The 19,847-nt window shown below is 32.3% G+C and overlaps 2 protein-coding genes across 2 annotated transcripts in view; one reads left to right on the top strand and one right to left on the bottom strand.

Annotated features, from left to right (window-relative positions):
* LOC148312752 (uncharacterized) overlaps positions 1-19,847 on the bottom strand; it is a 518,102-nt gene that overhangs the window by 344,359 nt on the left and 153,896 nt on the right. The window lies entirely within an intron of this gene.
* Positions 1-19,847, top strand: part of LOC148312754 (uncharacterized) — a 143,027-nt gene that overhangs the window by 85,973 nt on the left and 37,207 nt on the right. Inside the window, exon 3 of the mRNA XM_088273713.1 lies at positions 14,082-14,212. Within this exon, the coding sequence (XP_088129839.1) occupies positions 14,082-14,212 (131 nt within the window). The remainder of the gene's footprint in view (positions 1-14,081; positions 14,213-19,847) is intronic.

The raw sequence follows: 19,847 nt of genomic DNA, 5'->3' as shown, positions 1-19,847 counted from the left end.
CAAATTCTTGGAAGTTCTATATATATGAACCAATTTAGAAACCTTGTTCTTGAATCACTAGAACTTCACTAGAGACATCTATTGGGGAGATGTAAAGAAGCTTATAATAGTCATGTTTAACAAGTCAATATATTATACTTCCAAGTTTAAAATCCTTTGGGATTTTTTCAGGGCAATATTAAGCTAGTAAGATATCAAATAGTCAATGATCACGTTTTTGTAAAAAATGAACTTGGTCACTTTCTCCTGTATGACTACGATATATCAAGATATAATGTAAGTAGAGTGATGTTTCTTAACGCACATGACCGCAATCGCTCAGCACTTGCGGTCGCAGCGGCGGCGTTTGCGTTTTCACGCAGTGTGGCCACCTACTTTGTACTTAACGTACAGTAAAACCTCGATATAACGGACCTCCATTTAACGAACAAGGATATAACGGACAAAAAAGGCGGTCAAATGCAAAAAATATACAAAAACGTCCTATTAATATCGTCTTAAGCGTTTATTGTCTTACTGCGTTTGTATGATGCAGTGTCCTATGCACCATTGGGGTGCGGATAAGGGTTTGAAGGAATGAATGAATGAATATTGTCTGCCTCCATTGGTTTAATAATGGTTAGCGTTTTAACTACTGTACTGGAGGTCCCGAGTTCCATTCCCAGGAGGGGTGAAAATAGGTATAAATGATTTTACACATACAAATGAAAGCGTTTCTGCTCAATAAAAAGCTTCTTCCATATCACCAATAGATGTCTCGAAAATTGTACCATATATATATATATATATATATATATATATATATATATATATATATATATATATATATATATATATATATATATATATATATATATATATATATATATATATATATATATATATATATATATATTTATATATATAATCATAGGTAGAATTGGAGAATGCTAAACGCGTGTAAAGTGATCACTTAAACCAGCCTTTGACGGTCGTAAGCCCCGTTAACACCCAGACTTCCATATTTTTCTTCATCTATGTTGAAATGTCAAAAAAAAAAATATATATATATTTTTTTTTAAATAATTGACTTTTGACTCAAACGGACACCCCCTCATCCTAATTAGTCCGTTATATCGAGGTTGTACTGTACCATTGTACCTTCGCCAAGCAACTATCTGGTTCCACATCGCCTCTTCTCAATCGTCATTCACAATACGGATATAAATATAATGCACAGCAAATTTTACGATCTCTTCGTTTGCGGTCACTCCAGTGCCGAAAGCTTATTGCGGATCATTGGACATTTTATCACCTTTTGAAGCCTCCCGCCAGTCTGATGATGTCGGTCACGACGAAACCCGGTCTCTGGTCAAATAAAATAAATGTGGAAAAACGCTGTTATCAGTGAGTTGTAGTTTTTATGCATTTTGCAATATTTGCAATCTCTTTCTGTAACTAGCTATGTAACACTTGAATATACCACTTTAATGAGTTTTATTTTTAACTAGCTATATAACACTTAACTAGCTATATATCTATAACACTTAACTAGCTATATAACACTTGAATATACCACTTTAATGAGTTTTATTTTTAACTAGCTATATAACACTTAACTAGCTATATAACTATAACACTTAACTAGCTATATAACACTTGAATATACCACTTTAATGAGTTTTATTTTTAACTAGCTATATAACACTTAACTAGCTATATAACTATAACACTTAACTAGCTATATAACACTTGAATATACCACTTTAATGAGTTTTATTTTTAACTAGCTATATAACACTTAACTAGCTATATAACTATAACACTTAACTAGCTATATAACACTTGAATATACCACATTAATGAGTTTTATTTTTAACTAGCTATATAACACTTAACTAGCTATATAACTCTAACACTTAACTAGCTATATAACACTTGAATATACCACTTTAATGAGTTTTATTTTTAACTAGCTATATAACACTTAACTAGCTATATAACACTTGAATATACCACTTTAATGAGTTTTATTTTTAACTAGCTATATAACACTTAACTAGCTATATAACTATAACACTTAACTAGCTATATAACACTTAACTAGCTATATAACACTTAACTAGCTATATAACTATAACACTTAACTAGCTATATAACACTTGAATATACCACTTTAATGAGTTTTATTTTTAACTAGCTATATAACACTTAACTAGCTATATAACTATAACACTTAACTAGCTATATAACACTTAACTAGCTATATAACTATAACACTTAACTAGCTATATAACACTTAACTAGCTATATAACACTTAACTAGCTATATAACTATAACACTTAATTAGCTATATAACACTTGAATATACCACTTTAATGAGTTTTATTTTTAACTAGCTATATAACACTTAACTAGCTATATAACTATAACACTTAACTAGCTATATAACACTTGAATATACCACTTTAATGAGTTTTATTTTTAACTAGCTATATAACACTTAACTAGCTATATAACTCTAACACTTAACTAGCTATATAACACTTGAATATACCACATTAATGAGTTTTATTTTTAACTAGCTATATAACACTTAACTAGCTATATAACTCTAACACTTAACTAGCTATATAACACTTGAATATACCACATTAATGAGTTTTATTTTTAACTAGCTATATAACACTTAACTAGCTATATAACTCTAACACTTAACTAGCTATATAACACTTGAATATACCACTTTAATGAGTTTTATTTTTAACTAGCTATATAACACTTAACTAGCTATATAACACTTGAATATACCACTTTAATGAGTTTTATTTTTAACTAGCTATATAACACTTAACTAGCTATATAACTATAACACTTAACTAGCTATATAACTATAACACTTAACTAGCTATATAACACTTAACTAGCTATATAACTATAACACTTAACTAGCTATATAACACTTGAATATACCACTTTAATGAGTTTTATTTTTAACTAGCTATATAACACTTAACTAGCTATATAACTATAACACTTAACTAGCTATATAACACTTGAATATACCACTTTAATGAGTTTTATTTTTAACTAGCTATATAACACTTAACTAGCTATATAACTATAACACTTAACTAGCTACAGTATCTACTCAATGAATTAGGGCCACGCAGAATTTCGCGCAATTTCTCAATTCAAACAGGAATAACTCAGAGAAAACCTTGAATAAAACAACATTGAATTTTATTTAGACATGAACACTTTATTACGCTTAAATTATGCATATATTTTCATATAAATATAGTTAGTATTTAGTATTTCCACCTTTGGCAGAAATAACTGCCTTAATTCTTTTTGGCATACTTAAAATGCACTGTTTTATCATGTTTTTTATTTCTTCGTCTTCTGACCGAATTTTTTGAATATTTTTTTTTAGACAGTCTACTGTCGGATTTGGAAATGAGTATACCTTATTTTTTAACATGCTCCATACGTTTTCTATAGGATTAAGGTCCGGAGAATTTCCAGGCCAGGGGAGCAAAGGCAGATTTTTGTTAGACAAAAATTTTATTATTGATTTAGCCCGGTGGCAAGGTGCCCCATCCTGCATGAAGGTGTATGGACCTTCTGTTGGGTCGAGTGTATGGTAGAAGGGCAATAAAATTCGTTCGAGGACCTGCTTATAGGAATTTTGGTTCATTGTTCCTTCCACGAAAAACAACGGCCCAGGTAAATTGTTAATAATACATGACCATATCATTGTTGCAGGGGGGTGTTTGATAACTTTTACCACACAGGCCTCATTGTAACGTTCCATTGGTGTTCTCCTGACGAATCGACGGCTCTCTGTCACGGCTTCTAACCGGCACTCATCACTAAAGATGACCTGAAAAATAATGAAAATTTAAGTTTAATTCAAATATATAAGTTTATTTACTAAAATGATATGTTGAAAATTCAATTTAAATAAATACCTTTTTCCAATCATCTACCGAGTAATTTCGATGTAGCCTGGCCCATTTTAATCGATCCGCTTTCATTCGTGGTGTCAATTTTGGTACTTTTATAGGGCGCCTGCATTTCAGATTTACTTCGTAAAGACGTCGCCTCAGTGTTGATACCGATATATTTATACCCTCTTCTTCCAATTTTATTTTTAATGTTTTTGCTGATGCACTACGGTTTTCTAAGGCACTTTGAACGATTTTTCGATCAGTCCTCGGTGTTGTTTTTCTAATCCTACGACAGTTCTTTCGCTGATTGCTGGTGGTGGGTGACTGATTTTTTATTGATTTTGAAATTCTGTCCACTGTTTGACGAGAAATGTTTTCTTTTTTTGAAATTTCTCTATTAGATAGTATTCCTAATTTCAGTAGCACTATAACACTAGGCTTTTTTTCCTCAGAAATGTCTTTACTTTTTCCCATTTTGTCCTTTTCAAAAAAAACACTTGTGTTTACAAAAAAAAATTATACTTTATGAACTAAAATTAAAAATTAAGTTTTTTTCACAAGACACGATAACTATATAACCTCTCTGAACAAAACAACAACCAGAACTCAAGAAACTTCACTAATAAATGAGATAGGACTATTTTTTGAACTTTCAACTATCTGTCTACCTGTGCTAATTAGGGACCTTTCTCAGAAAAAGGGTTTGAAATTTTGTAAAGGCTTAAATAATCCAGGTATATTTTACATATTATTGAAGGTAATATACATGATATTAGATGTCAATAGAAAACTTAAAGTATTTATGTAAAATAAATATAATAATCCAAAAGATTTCAGAGTATTCAAAAAAATAGTGGGTGGCCCTAATTCATTGAGTAGATACTGTATATAACACTTGAATATACCACTTTAATGAGTTTTATTTTTAACTAGCTATATAACACTTAACTAGCTATATAACTATAACACTTAACTAGCTATATAACACTTGAATATACCACTTTAATGAGTTTTATTTTTAACTAGCTATATAACACTTAACTAGCTATATAACTCTAACACTTAACTAGCTATATAACACTTGAATATACCACTTTAATGAGTTTTATTTTTAACTAGCTATATAACACTTAACTAGCTATATAACTCTATAACTCTAACACTTAACTAGCTATATAACACTTGAATATACCACTTTAATGAGTTTTATTTTTAACTAGCTATATAACACTTAACTAGCTATATAACTCTAACACTTAACTAGCTATATAACACTTGAATATACCACTTTAATGAGTTTTATTTTTAACTAGCTATATAACACTTAACTAGCTATATAACACTTGAATATACCACTTTAATGAGTTTTATTTTTAACTAGCTATATAACACTTAACTAGCTATATAACTATAACACTTAACTAGCTATATAACACTTAACTAGCTATATAACACTTAACTAGCTATATAACTATAACACTTAACTAGCTATATAACACTTGAATATACCACTTTAATGAGTTTTATTTTTAACTAGCTATATAACACTTAACTAGCTATATAACTATAACACTTAACTAGCTATATAACACTTGAATATACCACTTTAATGAGTTTTATTTTTAACTAGCTATATAACACTTAACTAGCTATATAACTATAACACTTAACTAGCTATATAACACTTGAATATACCACTTTAATGAGTTTTATTTTTAACTAGCTATATAACACTTAACTAGCTATATAACTATAACACTTAACTAGCTATATAACACTTGAATATACCACTTTAATGAGTTTTATTTTTATTTACGACTAGTTTCGAAAAGACAGATGTTTTCATCTTCTGGTACAAATTTAAACTAACAGTTTGTGTAACTGTTAGTGTAAACTACACCAATAATATAGCTATGTAACATTTATTGATTCGGCATTAACTTTGTGGAATGACATGATTATTTTATTAAAATTAAACACTTGAATTTACCACTTTAATCAGTTTTTTTATAAATACGACTTGTTTCAAAAACGACACAAAATGTTTTAATTTGTACCAGAAGATGAAAACATCTGTCGTTTTTCGAAACTAGTCGTATATATATATATATAAATAAAACTCATTAAAGTGGTATATTCAAGTCTTTAATTTTAATAAAATAGCTATGTAACCATCATTTTACTTCCCGCAGGGGTAGGGAGAGAGAATAGAACGTCACACCACTCAGTCCTTGCAAACATTCTGCGCTTCACATTACATTCTTGCATCTCGTCTTACATACTACCGCATGCGATTTCACGATTATTTATTATATTAATTATTTCTTTTTAATTTTTAAGTATTTGGACACACTCAAAATGTTGTAAATAAATTACTGCTAATACCATCACGCCGTTTCCCCGCAGGGGTAGGCAGAGAGGATGGAACGCCATACACTCCTCTTCTGTCCTGACATACACTCCTCGCCTCCTTCACATCCATACATCTATTCATACATGCCCTCCGATTACGCAGACTTTTGACACCGCCAGATTATAGCTTCTGATTGATCTGATCGTGCCACGCCTTTTTCGGTCGTCCTCGTTCTGTTTTCCCTCTCACATTCGCCACATATATTTTCTTAGTCATTCTCTCATTATCCATTCGCTCCACATGTCCATACCATTGCAAAGAACTTAACTAGTCAAATTATAAGCTTAGATAATAAAAATGAAAATGATATTTTCTCGCGTTTCTACTGTATGTGATTACAATCCAGGATTCGGACCTCACATACTAATAAAAGTGTTTACGCTCAATAAATATACTATTTTCATCTCACCACTAGATGTCTCTAGTGAATTCCTAGTGATTTAAGAAACCTGTCTTACTTTGATCGATTTTTCTCAAATCAATTATTCGATTATATGGTAAGTGACCGATATTCGCATCACTGAAGATCTACGAGGGGCGACGGTGTATTTTATCGATTTTGCACCACGAATGATATATTGCAAAAAGGGGAAATAGAAAATTTGCATATCATTTCAATGTGTCAGAAAACATTCATAAATTGCCAACAATTTAATATGTAAATTACGTCACAAATCATATAAATAATAATGGTTCGATTCGAATCAATAATTTCAGCTTTTATGAAGTTCCGAGTCAATAGGGATAAGAAGAATACCGGATTTAACTTAGGTGCTTCTTCTAAACCCTATTTTTATTTTATTTTTTATTTTATTTTATTTCTTAAGTTAGCTTATATAACAACTAATATAAACTATTATTTACACTTAATTTACATATTTACATATCTTTACAGCAAACAAAACATTTATTTTTAAATTCTTTCAGACTCTTTTTCATTCTTCATACATTCAGGCATCTTATCCTTTCGTTTTTCATTATTGTCATTTTTATGTTATATCATTATTATTGTTGGGTAATATATCCAAAATAAAACACGGTTTTTGTTGGATTGAATTCTACATTTATTTATGTATATTTTAATACGTGACGCGTTTCGTCTTCTTAGGACATTATCAAACACTCGATTTTGATAGTGATAGTGTTTGATAATGTCCTAAGAAGACGAAATGCGTCACGTATTAAAATATACATAAATAAATGTAGAATTCAATCCAACAAAAACCGTGTTTTATTATGGATATATTACCCAACAATTCAATATGGAATTCTACCAACTGTCTACAGTTACAATAAATAAATCATTTTTTTATTATTTTCTACGTATCTTAATTTCTAATTTCTGTTATTTTTTGTAAAAGGCAGTAATACCGTTATAAATAAATAAATACTACCCATGATTGACAACCACACTATTTAATTTTATATACAAATTGGCAACGACCGTTTATAAAGAAAAAAAAATCGAATAAGTTTGGAAATCTATGGTTTAAACCAGTGATTCCCAAAGTGGTCTATATCGACCCCCAGGGGTCTATGACAACTTGCAATGGGTCTATGTTTTAATTTGAATTTAAAATATAAATGTATAAAACCTAACATGTGTGGTTCAAAGTGAGTAACACTACATATACCGGCTGTCAAAAATACATTTGAAGTTAATGAATTTGATAAAAATCAATATCAGGTAAGGCAAGGGGTCTACGAGATAAAAGAGTTTGGGAACCTCTGGTTTAAACCATCATCCCTTATCCTTAAACGGTGATATTATTTATTATTATTTTTTATTCCAACCCTTTCTCGTCCATAATAAACGCTTGTTACCTGATCCCGATCTTCGATTGCATATATTAGCGATAAATTTAAATTTGCGTTTTGGTCTGACATTTTCGTCCTTCGTTGGATTTTCAATAACTACAATGAATGTAAATGAGGCGCGATTCTAAAAGGATTAACGATGCTAGGATATAGTAGTAGGAAATCGACGCATGATTTGATTATGAATTGGGAAATTAGATAGGAATTTGTAGCTGTGACGGGTGTTATGGGTAGATAAAAAAATAGTAGATTTTTTAAATTATTTTTTTACATCTCTACATATATGAAGAAGAATATGGAAGTCTGGGCATTTACAGGGCTTATAACATGTCTAAGGCTGGTTCAGTGATCACTTTACACACGTGTAACATTCACCAATTCTACCCATGATTGACAGCCACACTACTCAAATTCTTGGAACTTCCAATGATATAAATTTAATTCTAAACAAACTATTTGAATTTACTAGAATTTCACTGGAGACATCTATGGTGGGATGAGAGAAGCTTTTTTTTTTACTAAGCAGAAATTCTTTCATTTGTATGTGAGGTCCGAATCCTGGAATATATTCACACATTTGAGAAACGCTAGAAAATATCCTTTTCATTTTTTATTTTAGCCTATAATTTCACCAGTTAATTTATTAACAGCATTTTGAGTGTGTCCAAATCCTTGTTTACAAATCTGGATTATCTCCTATTAGGAGTTATTTTTTACATGATTTTTTTGAGATCTCATCAAGATGAAGAAAAATATCGAAGTCTGGGCATTATATAGGTAGAATTACAGGTAGAATTTATTAATGTTACGCGTGTGAAAAGTGATCACTTAAACCAACCTATGATGGTCGTACCCCCTGTAAATCCCCGACTTCCATATTCTTCTTCATTTATGTTGACATGTAAAAAAAATTTAAAAAAAATTCTTATTGGAGATAATCCAGATTAGTGAACAAGTATTTGGACACACTCAAAATGTTGTAAAACCTAAAAGCGTTTCTTTCAACTTTTGATGCACTTCTAGCTTCTATGCTATGTGGATTCTTGCCAAAACTGGATTTCATGTAATAAGTGTTAATCGATCATACATTTTTTCATATGCAACATATTTAAAAAAAATAACGTATGGCTTTTCATTCTTACTATCTAATTTTTTAATTTTATTTTTATTTTTTATTTTTAACATAAATTGTATACATTTATTAAAATCACAATTTTCAACATATTTAAAAAATATATTTTGCAGAGACCCACCAAGCCGCCTTGTGTGTCTTGTCGGTGGAGTTCTTTTTTAATACATTTTTTATTGTTTTTAACCATTTTAACCTAATATACACACAAAAAAGAGAGAAAAATTAAGAATATACACATTCTCTTGATCATTCACCCATTGCTTTATTTTGCCTTTGTTCCATATTTTATTTTGACCTCTTAACATCCGTCGGCAACAAATTTAAAATGTTCGGCAACAAGTTTAAAATATTGCAGTGTTGGACTCCCATATTTATTGTTAATTCTTGGAACTATCAAACCTTCGTTTTTTGTAAATCGTGTATCATGGTTGTGTACTAAAATATTTCGATATTTTTGTCTAGTTTGTTGTTCAACGATGATACTCATCCACAATATTCCACGTACCGGCAGAAATTTTAAATGTTTATATATCAATATTGGATTGTCCCTTTGATTATATATATGACTGGATACATTTTTTTTGATTATGGTTTGATGCTACTAGTGAAAGCAGTGATATGAACAGAGTTTTGTATCAAATTAGGCAGTAGTGGTAGGTAGTAAAGTAAGCTAGGCTCGCCACTGCTTTTCTGCCGACATGGAATGCACGCCCCTGACGTTCATCATATAACTAATCTTTGTATATATATTTTTATTCTTATATCATGTCAGACACGCACGTCTCTTAGTGCTAAATGTGGTAAAAAGAAATGAAAAAAATATATATCTGGCGTGCTTCAGCTTTTCAAATCTAAATTATGGACAGGTGTACGACGTTGGGGGTTGAAAGGGTTAATTGCTATGCACCAGTTTTTCGTAGTAGCGATTATCTTTTTTTTTTATTGATGAATTTATTTATTTACGGCATTACTGCCTTTACAAAAAAATATAAAAAATGTGTTTTTAACATATCGCTCACTCCTTTCAACAACATATCTTAGTCGTACAGGAGAAAGTGACCAACTGACAAAACGTGAAATGTTCAGGAGGGCCATTCAAATCACTTTTGCTTGGCAAGAAAATAAACATCAACGCTGTTAGTCATTTTTAACAGGTCAATATATTATACTTAAAAGTTTAAAATCTTTTGGGATTTTTTCAGGGCAATATTAAGCTAGTATGGTAAGATATCAAATAGTCAATGATCACGTTTTTGTAAAAAGTACACTTGGTCACTTTCTCCTGTATGACTACGATATACGAAATTATTTGCCTGTTTCAAATTTATTATTGTTTTTATTGTTACATAGTAGAAAATTCCGAGTAAACTATATTTTTCATAGAGGGACAACGAATTCTGCGTATGTGACAAATCGTTTAAAAATAAATAAACCTACTAAGTTGTATTTTATTAACAAAAACACATACAAAATTCATATTGTGACAATTTTTTCGCCTTGTTATGGCATTTTCAAACGAATGTGAAGACCAAGTGGACTGACTTTTAGAGTTATGTTTTTTTGCCAGTATACCCACGATATATTCTCAATTTTAGCAGTGCAATAAAGGAATTTCCATCCCCCAAACACACCATAAACTTACCATAAACTCACAGTCGAATAATTACCATACCGTCAGCAGATGTCAACAATCCACCCCGGTCGTATAGATTTACCACCGCATAAACTTATAAAGAATACCGCCCTTATGGGATGTCATTTCAGAATATCAAATATCTTTTTAACTAGCTTCGCATCCCTTACATTGTAAGGGAGGCCTACAATTTCCGTATTGGTAAAATTCAACCACATTGTATAAAAAATATCAGAGTTTAAATATAAAAATTAAACGCTTTTATAAGACCTTTTTTTCAGATTATTAATGTAAACATTTTGACATCTCAACATAGATGAAGATGAATATGGAAGTCGGGGCATTTACAAGGCTTCCGACCATCATAGACTGGTCTAAGTGATCACCAATTCTACCCATTATTGACAACCAAAACTAACTAACTAACTAACCACTACGCCGCTTCCCCGCAGGGGTAGGCAGAGAGAATAGAGCGCCACACCACTCTGTCCTTGCAAACATTCTTCGCCTCTTCCACGTTCATGCATCTCCTCATACATACCCGCCGATTGTTACGACTCCTAACCTGACCACTTTCAAGTATTTGGCATACCTGATCGTGCCATGTTTTTCTCGGTCTTCCTCTGCTTCTTTTCCCGCTAACATTCGCCTCATAAATTTGTTTTACCGTTCTTTCCTCACTCATTCGTTCTACATGTCCAAACCATCTCAACACACCTTTCTTAATTTTATCGATAATGCTTATCTCAGCTTTGCATTCTTTCCTTATTTCACTATTCGCACATCTATCATACATCGTTTTGTTACACATTCTTCTGAGAGATCGCATTTCGACTGCATTCAGTCTACTTTCATCCTTCATTATTGACAACCACACTACTTAAATTCTTGGAAATTCTGTAATATATTAACTAATTTTGAAACGTTGTTCTTGAATTACTAGATCTTCACTAGATACATATATTGGTGAGATGAAAAGAAGCTATTTATTGAGGAGAAAATCTTTTGTTGTCTCCGATTGTGGTCCCGTGGTTAGCGTCGCTGATTCTTGAGTCAGAGCTTCTCGGTTCGAACCCACTCTACCACAGTTTGATACCTATTTCTAACAATAAGTCACTAAGCTCACAAAAATAGTATGAAATTGAAGTATTTTTGTAAATTAAAAAATCAAAAATACTCTTTAAAAAAATAAATTATGATCCAAAATAAATAATCTGAAAAGAATCTTTAGGAAAAGATATATAAGTATGTAGTTTTTAGTCATATTTCCTTGTTTTTTTTTATATTTTCTCATTTGTTCATTTTAAATATACTTCTTAATAATAATAAAAATAAAACCCTTATCCGCACCCCAATGGTGCATAGGGCACTGCGTCATATAAACGCAGTGTCATCTTGATGGTTTACACATGAAGGAAAGGTGATCAGCCCTCCGCTTCAGGTACCAGTCCAGGGTAATATTATTAATATACTTCTTACCTTATGTTTTTCTCATTTATTTCTTTTTAATATGCTTCGTATGCCTATTTATTATACCTGTTTTCTGTTTTTACGTTTTGCCATGTATTAGTTTTGGTTATTTAAAAAAAAAAACATTTTTGTAACTTTATTATTTGTGTTCCAGTCTTGTTAACCTTAATCCCATGTCCCAAAATGAGAAATAGAAATTACTCATCGGGAATATTATATATATGACTTATGGATATAATATGTTTTGAAAAATAAATAAATAAATAAATAACAACTCCTATAATTGGTGATAATCCAGAATAGTGAACAAGTAATTGGACACACTCAAAATGTTGTAAAGATGACTGGTTTAGATAGACGAGCGTGGCGTTCCATCCTCTCTGCTTACCCCTACGGATCGTCTATTTTTGTTCTGTTTCGACTATCCAAAGATCTCGAAACATGTGGACGGTATAATTGCAACAGGAAGCATTCGTTAATTTGGTTAACGTGTTATGCCATGTCGTTAGATTTTTTTAAATGGACTTGGTCCCTTATTTGTTGACACTTTGAAGCGTCCGATTGAATTATCGTCTCCCGAAAAACCTTTTTTATATTTATGCTATGGGCCCTTCAAAGGGCCATTATCTGAATCTTAACTAACTAACCATCACGCCGCTTCTCCGCAGGGGTAGGCAGAGAGAATCGAACGCCACACTACTCCTTTGCAAACATTCTTCGCCTCTTTTTATTCATGCATTTCCTCATACATACCCGACGATTATTACGATTCCTGACCCGGCCGCTTTCAAGTATTTGACATACCTGATTGTGCCAAGTTTTCCTCGGTCTTCATGTGTTTTTTTTCCAACTACATTCGCCTCATAATTTTTTTTAACCGTTCTTACCTCACTTATTCGTTCCACGTGTCCAAACCATCTCAACACACCTTTATTATCACTACCATCTCATCGCTACCACATCATGCAAACAATACTACCCTTCACTGCCATAGCACTATTTACACACTTAAAATTAAATTTAATAAAATTAAACAAAATTTACACACTTATGTGTCAAACATTTTGTGTAGTTTTAATTGTGTAAATAGTGCTATGGTAGTGAAGGGTGATATTGTTTGCATGCTGTGGTAGCGATTGTCCTGACGAAGAGACGGGTACGTCTCGAAACCGGTAGACATAAAAATCTCGGTGACTGGTTTTATACTAATATTATAAAATTTTTTGTTAAAAAAAAATTAAAATGACTAACCACAAAGTAAATGCTTTAAATATTAATAATAATAATATAAGTATGTTATTATTATAATAAATAAAAATAATAAAAAACCCTTATCCGCACCCCAATGGTGCATAGGGCACTGCGTCATATAAACGCAGTGTTATCTTGATCGTTTACACATGAAGGAAAGGTGATCAGCCCTCCGCTTCAGGTACCAGTCCAGGGTAATATTGAATAAATATTACAGTGAAAAAAATTACTTATATTTATTTTACCCCCCTTGGGAATCGAACCCGGGACCTCCAGAATGGTAGCCGAGCGCGCTGACCATTACACTACGGAGGCGGCAAGTTAATATTATACTTATATTAATAATATAAGTATGTATTATTTATATAAATTTTGTAAGATATTTATAATATAAGTATGTTTTATTTATATAAATTTTATTTTGTTCACAGGTTGTCAGCATCGAGTCTCCATGGGGAACTGCAGTACCTTGCAGCTAGGGCTCTCGCACACCATCCGCCCTTACCATACGCCAGAGCCCCATACGATCTCTATGGAGCCCACCCCGCAGACAGCCTTAGGGGTAAGTTTGAAAAAACCATCAATATATCGGTCGCTCCTTTCAACAACGTCACATATCAAAAATCGTCAACTTTCACTTATGCTGTATATGATTAGACCATTTAATTTTGTCCTCGAAATGTGACATTGACCAATTTTTACATAATAGTATGTATATTCAAGAAAACACTTTTTTTTAGTTTTTATTTATTAATAAAAAGAAAATAAATATTTATAAATAAAATAAGAGGAATAAATAATACAAAGCGCTCACTCCTTTCAACAACGTCATATATCAAAAATCGACAATTTTCAGTTGTGCATGTTTTCGGAATGTCCAGAAAATGTACTATATCCCAGCAAAAGCGGCATATTTTTAACCTTATATTTACCCGCTACAGGGCAGAAAGTGTTGTTTTTGCATTTTGAAGAAAAGTTATTGTTTAAATATACTTAATATTTTTCGAATGGAGAAAAATCATTCAGGTTTTACCTAAAACGATCTGTTGCACAGTAAAATGTTCAATAACTGGCTTGATATTTATTTTTAATACATTGTATTATATTTTTAATCTTATCCTGAATAAAAACGTTCTCCTGAAAAATCAAGTTTGATTTATGACGTTCTTGAAAGGAGTGAGCGATATATAAAAAAATAAAACAATGATGAATTTAAATATTCTTAAACTTTAAAAACGATCTCCTAAAAATCAAGTTTTTTGATGTATGACGTTGTTGAAAGGAGTAAGCGATATGTATAATATTAAGAAGATGGAAAGATGGGTAATGATGTAGAGAAGAGAGCTAATGGGGCACCGAATTCAGTTATGGCAAATAAAACCCCATCAGCGAAAGCTAAGCTGAATGTCCATCATGAAGTCATGGTTCCAACCCTAATTTTTTTTTCTTCAGTTTGCTTATATCACATTTAATACAAACCCTTTTTATATTGTCCGCCTCCGTAAAGTAATCGTCAGCACGCTGGGCTACTGTTCTGGAGGTCCCCGGTTCGAATCTCAGGGGGGGGGGGTAAAATAAATATAAATGTTACAATATTTTGAGTGTGTCCAAATACTTGTTCACAAATCTGACCAATAGATGTCTCTAGTGAAGTTCTAATGATTTAAGAACAATGTTTCAAAATTGGTTCATATATTTAGAACTTCCAAGAATTTGAGTTGTAATAATGGGTAGAATTAGTGAATGTTACCAGCCTATGACGGTCGTCAGCCCCGTAAATGCCCAGACTTCCATATTCTTTCTCATATTTGATGAGATGTCAAAAAATAATATAAATATAAGTGATTTTTTCACTATAATATTTATTCAATACTACCCTGGACTGGTACCTGAAGCGCATGGCTGATCACCTTTCATTCCTGTGTAACGATAAAAAAAAACACTGCGTTTATTTGATGCAGTGCCCTGTACACCATTGTATAGGTTTGTATGTAAAAATGTATGAGAAGATGTAAGAATGTGGAATCGACGATAGTGTACAAAGACAGTTAGGTGTAGCTTTCGATTCTCTCTGCCTACTTCTGCGTGAAGCAGCGTGACGCTTAGTTAGTAAGTTAGTTGATATATTCAGTTGAACCTAACTTGATCCCTCGCTTTACGTCTTCTCGACTTACGGACACCCCGTGTTACGGACGCCTCTTGTTTGCCTCGGACAAAGAACAAACAGAACGTGATCGGAACCCAAACAAGTGGTGTACGTATGTGCGAGTCAACAGTGTAATATGTCGACCAGTAGTATTATGTTGACACTACCAATATTTGAATTTTTGTACCAACACCGGGACAAATAGAGGAATTTCCTCGTCAGCGTATAACACCATGTTGCACTGCCATTGTGCTGGAACATGCAGACGAATCACAGATCAGAGCTTCTACAACTTTTCTACTTCAATATATTTTTTTTAAATCTCAAAACGTAAATATTTAAATATAAATCCTTACATATGCATTTAAGAATTACCCTCATATAACAAAAGATAGCACCCCTCAGGAAAATACACAAATCCCTTTTTTTTCAAATTCTTTTGCTTTTCACGATATATTACACACTATCTGCAGGAAGGGTAATTTGACCGTTTCACTCGACTGGTGGTGTTGGGCGGGAAGGGTTATTTTACCTTTTCACTCGACTCGTCGTAAATTGCGTGTAAGTTATTTTTACGCATGACTTTCGCGGCATATTTTGATCTCATATCGATGTATACAGTATGGTTAAATGTTATCACTACTTTTTAGAGATGTTTATCTCTATTATAAACGCGAATCCGCCCGCAGATAGTGTGCTTTAGTACAAAAAATATTTTTATTGTAAATATATTTTTGTGTGATAATCCAGGATTCGGACCTCACATACAAATATAAGAGTTTTTACTCAATAAAAAGCTTCTTCATCTCACCAATAGATATCTGTAGTGAAAATTCAAGTGATTCATGTACAATGTTTTGAAATTGCGTTTTAAAATCACTATTAAATAGTGATTTTAAAACAAAGTTACATTTTAATTATAAAATGTTATTAGTTAGGGGATGAGAAAAGTGATTGAAATAAGAATGGCTCTACAGTTTGAGAAGCGCATGGCATTACAGAAGCATCTCGCACGAAACTAGATATAGTGTTTACATATTGACTCTAGCCACTGGTTATATTATGGATATTTATCTTTTCACCTACGTGGCTCTCATAATTATATATTGGTAATTTATTACCATATTGCGCTGCATTCCAGCGCAAACCAGTCCGCGGTAGCGTAGATCACTTCACTCGCACAGTTCTGGGTTCGATACCTCACCCATGGGAACACTTCAAATATATAAAAAAACTTTTCTTTCCTTTTTATCATTTAAGCCTATAATTTGACCAGATAATTAATTTACAACATTTTGAGTGTGTCCAAATACTTGTTCACAAATCTGGATTATCTTCAATTACTTGATAATTGAAGATAATCCAGATTTTGAATCAGAAAATGAAAATGATATTTTCTGGCGTTTCTCATGTGTGTGATTATAATCCATGGATTCGGACCTCACATACTAATAAAATAATTTCTGCTCAATAAAAAGCTTCTTTTCATCTCACCAATAGATGTCTCTTGTGATGTTCTGGTGATTCAAGAACAATGTTTCAAAATTGGTTTATATATATATATGAACCAATTTTATATATAGTGAAGTTATAGTTATTCAAGAATGATGTTTCAAAATTGGTTCATATATATAGAACTTCCAAGAATTTGAGAAGTGTGGTTGTCAATAATGGGTAGAATTGCTGAATGTTTCACGTGTGTAAAGCGATCACTTAAACGCTTATGACGGTCGTCAGCCCCGTAAATGCCCAGACTTCCATATTCTTCTTCATCTTTGATGAAATGTCAAAAAAGAATACCAGTAAAAATGACTAACCACAAAGTAAATGCTTTAAATATTAATAATATTGAGGATATATATATATATATATATAATCTTGTTATCAAACATTGCCAGTAGACTCATCGGATAACCGGAAGCAGACATTTTCATATATTATACACGTATGTATATAATAATAATGAAAACGTATAACGTCTAAAGAATTTGTATAATGATGGACCCCAGCCTAAATAAACCGTCAAAATGAACGCTGTGCATTCAGAGTTTAAAATAATATTTACGTTTTAAAATATTAAGTTACAACACCCCGGTCTTAGACGCCCAGCATAAACACGTCAAGCGAAAATAATTTGTTGTGATTGCGTGTATGTACACACACATATGTACCGTGTGTCCCGACTTACGAACTCGCTAAGGTCTTGGGAGAATTTCGTTCGTAAGTCGGGAAATTTTTAATATTTTTTTCTTTCTTTAATTTGCTTATATTATATTTACAACATTTTGAGTGTGTCCAAATAATTGTTTATAAAATCTGGATTATCTCCAATTGCAGGAGTAATTTTCATATTATTTTTTGACATCTCATCAAAGATGAAGAAGAATATGGAAGTCTGGGCGTGTACGGGGGTAACCACCGTCATAGGCTGGTTTAAGTGATCACTTTACACACGTGTAACATTCACCAATTCTACCCATTATTGACAACCACACTACTCAAATTCTCGGAAGTTCTATATATGTAAATGAACCAATTTATAAACATTATTCTTGAATTACTAGAACTTCACTAGAGACATCTATTGGTGAGATGAAAAGAAGCTTTTTATTAAGCAGAAACTCTTATATAAGTATGTGAGGTACGAATCCTGGATTATAATCACACACATGAGAAACGCCAGAAAATACCATTTTCATTTTTATTATTTTAGCTTATAATTTAACCAGTTAATTTATGTACAACATTTTGAGTGTGTCCAAGTACTTGTTCACAGATCTGAATTATCTCCAACGTATTTATTCTTCACCTATGTTGAGATCTCAAAAAATAATATGGTATGAAATGTAACAACTACCGAATAATTTTGATTCGTTCGCATCTCGGGAGTTCTCATCTCAGGGTTATCGTAACTGGGGAGTATTTGACCCGAGTGTTGAAAAACACGACCAAAAACGCGGTCGCAAATCGAATAACAAGCTGTCGATACTTTTCTCGGCTCGGCAATTCGTTGCCCGTTCGCTGTTTTGCCCGTAACTCTGCGTTTATTGCCCGAACGCGTATATTTCTGTTTGCTTATGCCGGGTGTTGAACTGTCGCTGCGAAATATAGCAAACCTATTAACATACCGACTCGGGAGAATCGGCGAAAGCTAAACTGGCGGTACACAGCGGAGTCCTGGTTCCAATCCTAATTTATAGAAATGAAGCATGGAGTTGGCAAAAGAAGGATGAAAGACTGAATGCAGTCGAAATGCGATCTCTCAGATGAATGTGCGGAAAAACAATGTGCGACAAATGTTCGAAAGCTGATATAAGTGTTAAGGATAAAATTAAGAAAGGTGTGTTGATATGGTTTGGGTGTGTGAATCTAATGTGTGAAGAAAGAACAGTAAAACAAATTCATGAGGCGAATAAAGATGGAAATGGAAGCAGAAGAAGACCGAGAAAAACTTGGCACGATCCAGTATTTCAAATAAGTGAAAGAGGTCAGTTCAGGAGTCAAATAATCGGCGGGTATGTATGAGGAGATTGAATATCCACATGAATGTGGAAGTGGCGAATAATGTAAAGAAATGGTGGTATGGTGTTCGATTCTCTCCGTCTATCCCTGCGGGGAAGCGGCGTGATGGTCGGTTAGCTAGTTTTATTTTTTTAAATAAAAATGATCAACATGTCATTCTACAAAGTTGATATAAATGCAGAATCAATAATTTTTTTTTTTCGTTATATTGGATTAAAAAAATCGGTCTGGGAATGGTCGCCAAGTACTGCGCCCGCTTAAAGCGATCCCCGGTAATACGACACCCCACATTAGTCGCTCCGTTTGATCGATTAAAGTGCATTCGAGCGAATAACAGACTGTTTTATACGTAACCGAAAACCTGTATGTGTCGGTAATACATATTTTAATTCGATATCATACACTTTTATATTAATAATAATAAAAAAAACCACTTGTATGAGACCACTTATGAAGTTATTAATGTTACCACGACTAGTTTTGAAAACTACAGACTTTACGAGTTAATGTAAACACAACTAGTTTCATA

Source organism: Brachycentrus maculatus, unplaced genomic scaffold (assembly GCF_059751285.1).
Source record: "Brachycentrus maculatus isolate JH-2025_06_01 unplaced genomic scaffold, ASM5975128v1 h1tg000033l, whole genome shotgun sequence".
Lineage (NCBI taxonomy): Eukaryota > Metazoa > Arthropoda > Insecta > Trichoptera > Brachycentridae > Brachycentrus > Brachycentrus maculatus.
The sequence above is the reverse complement of the archived record's forward strand: the minus strand, read 5'-3'. Positions and strand labels throughout refer to the sequence as shown.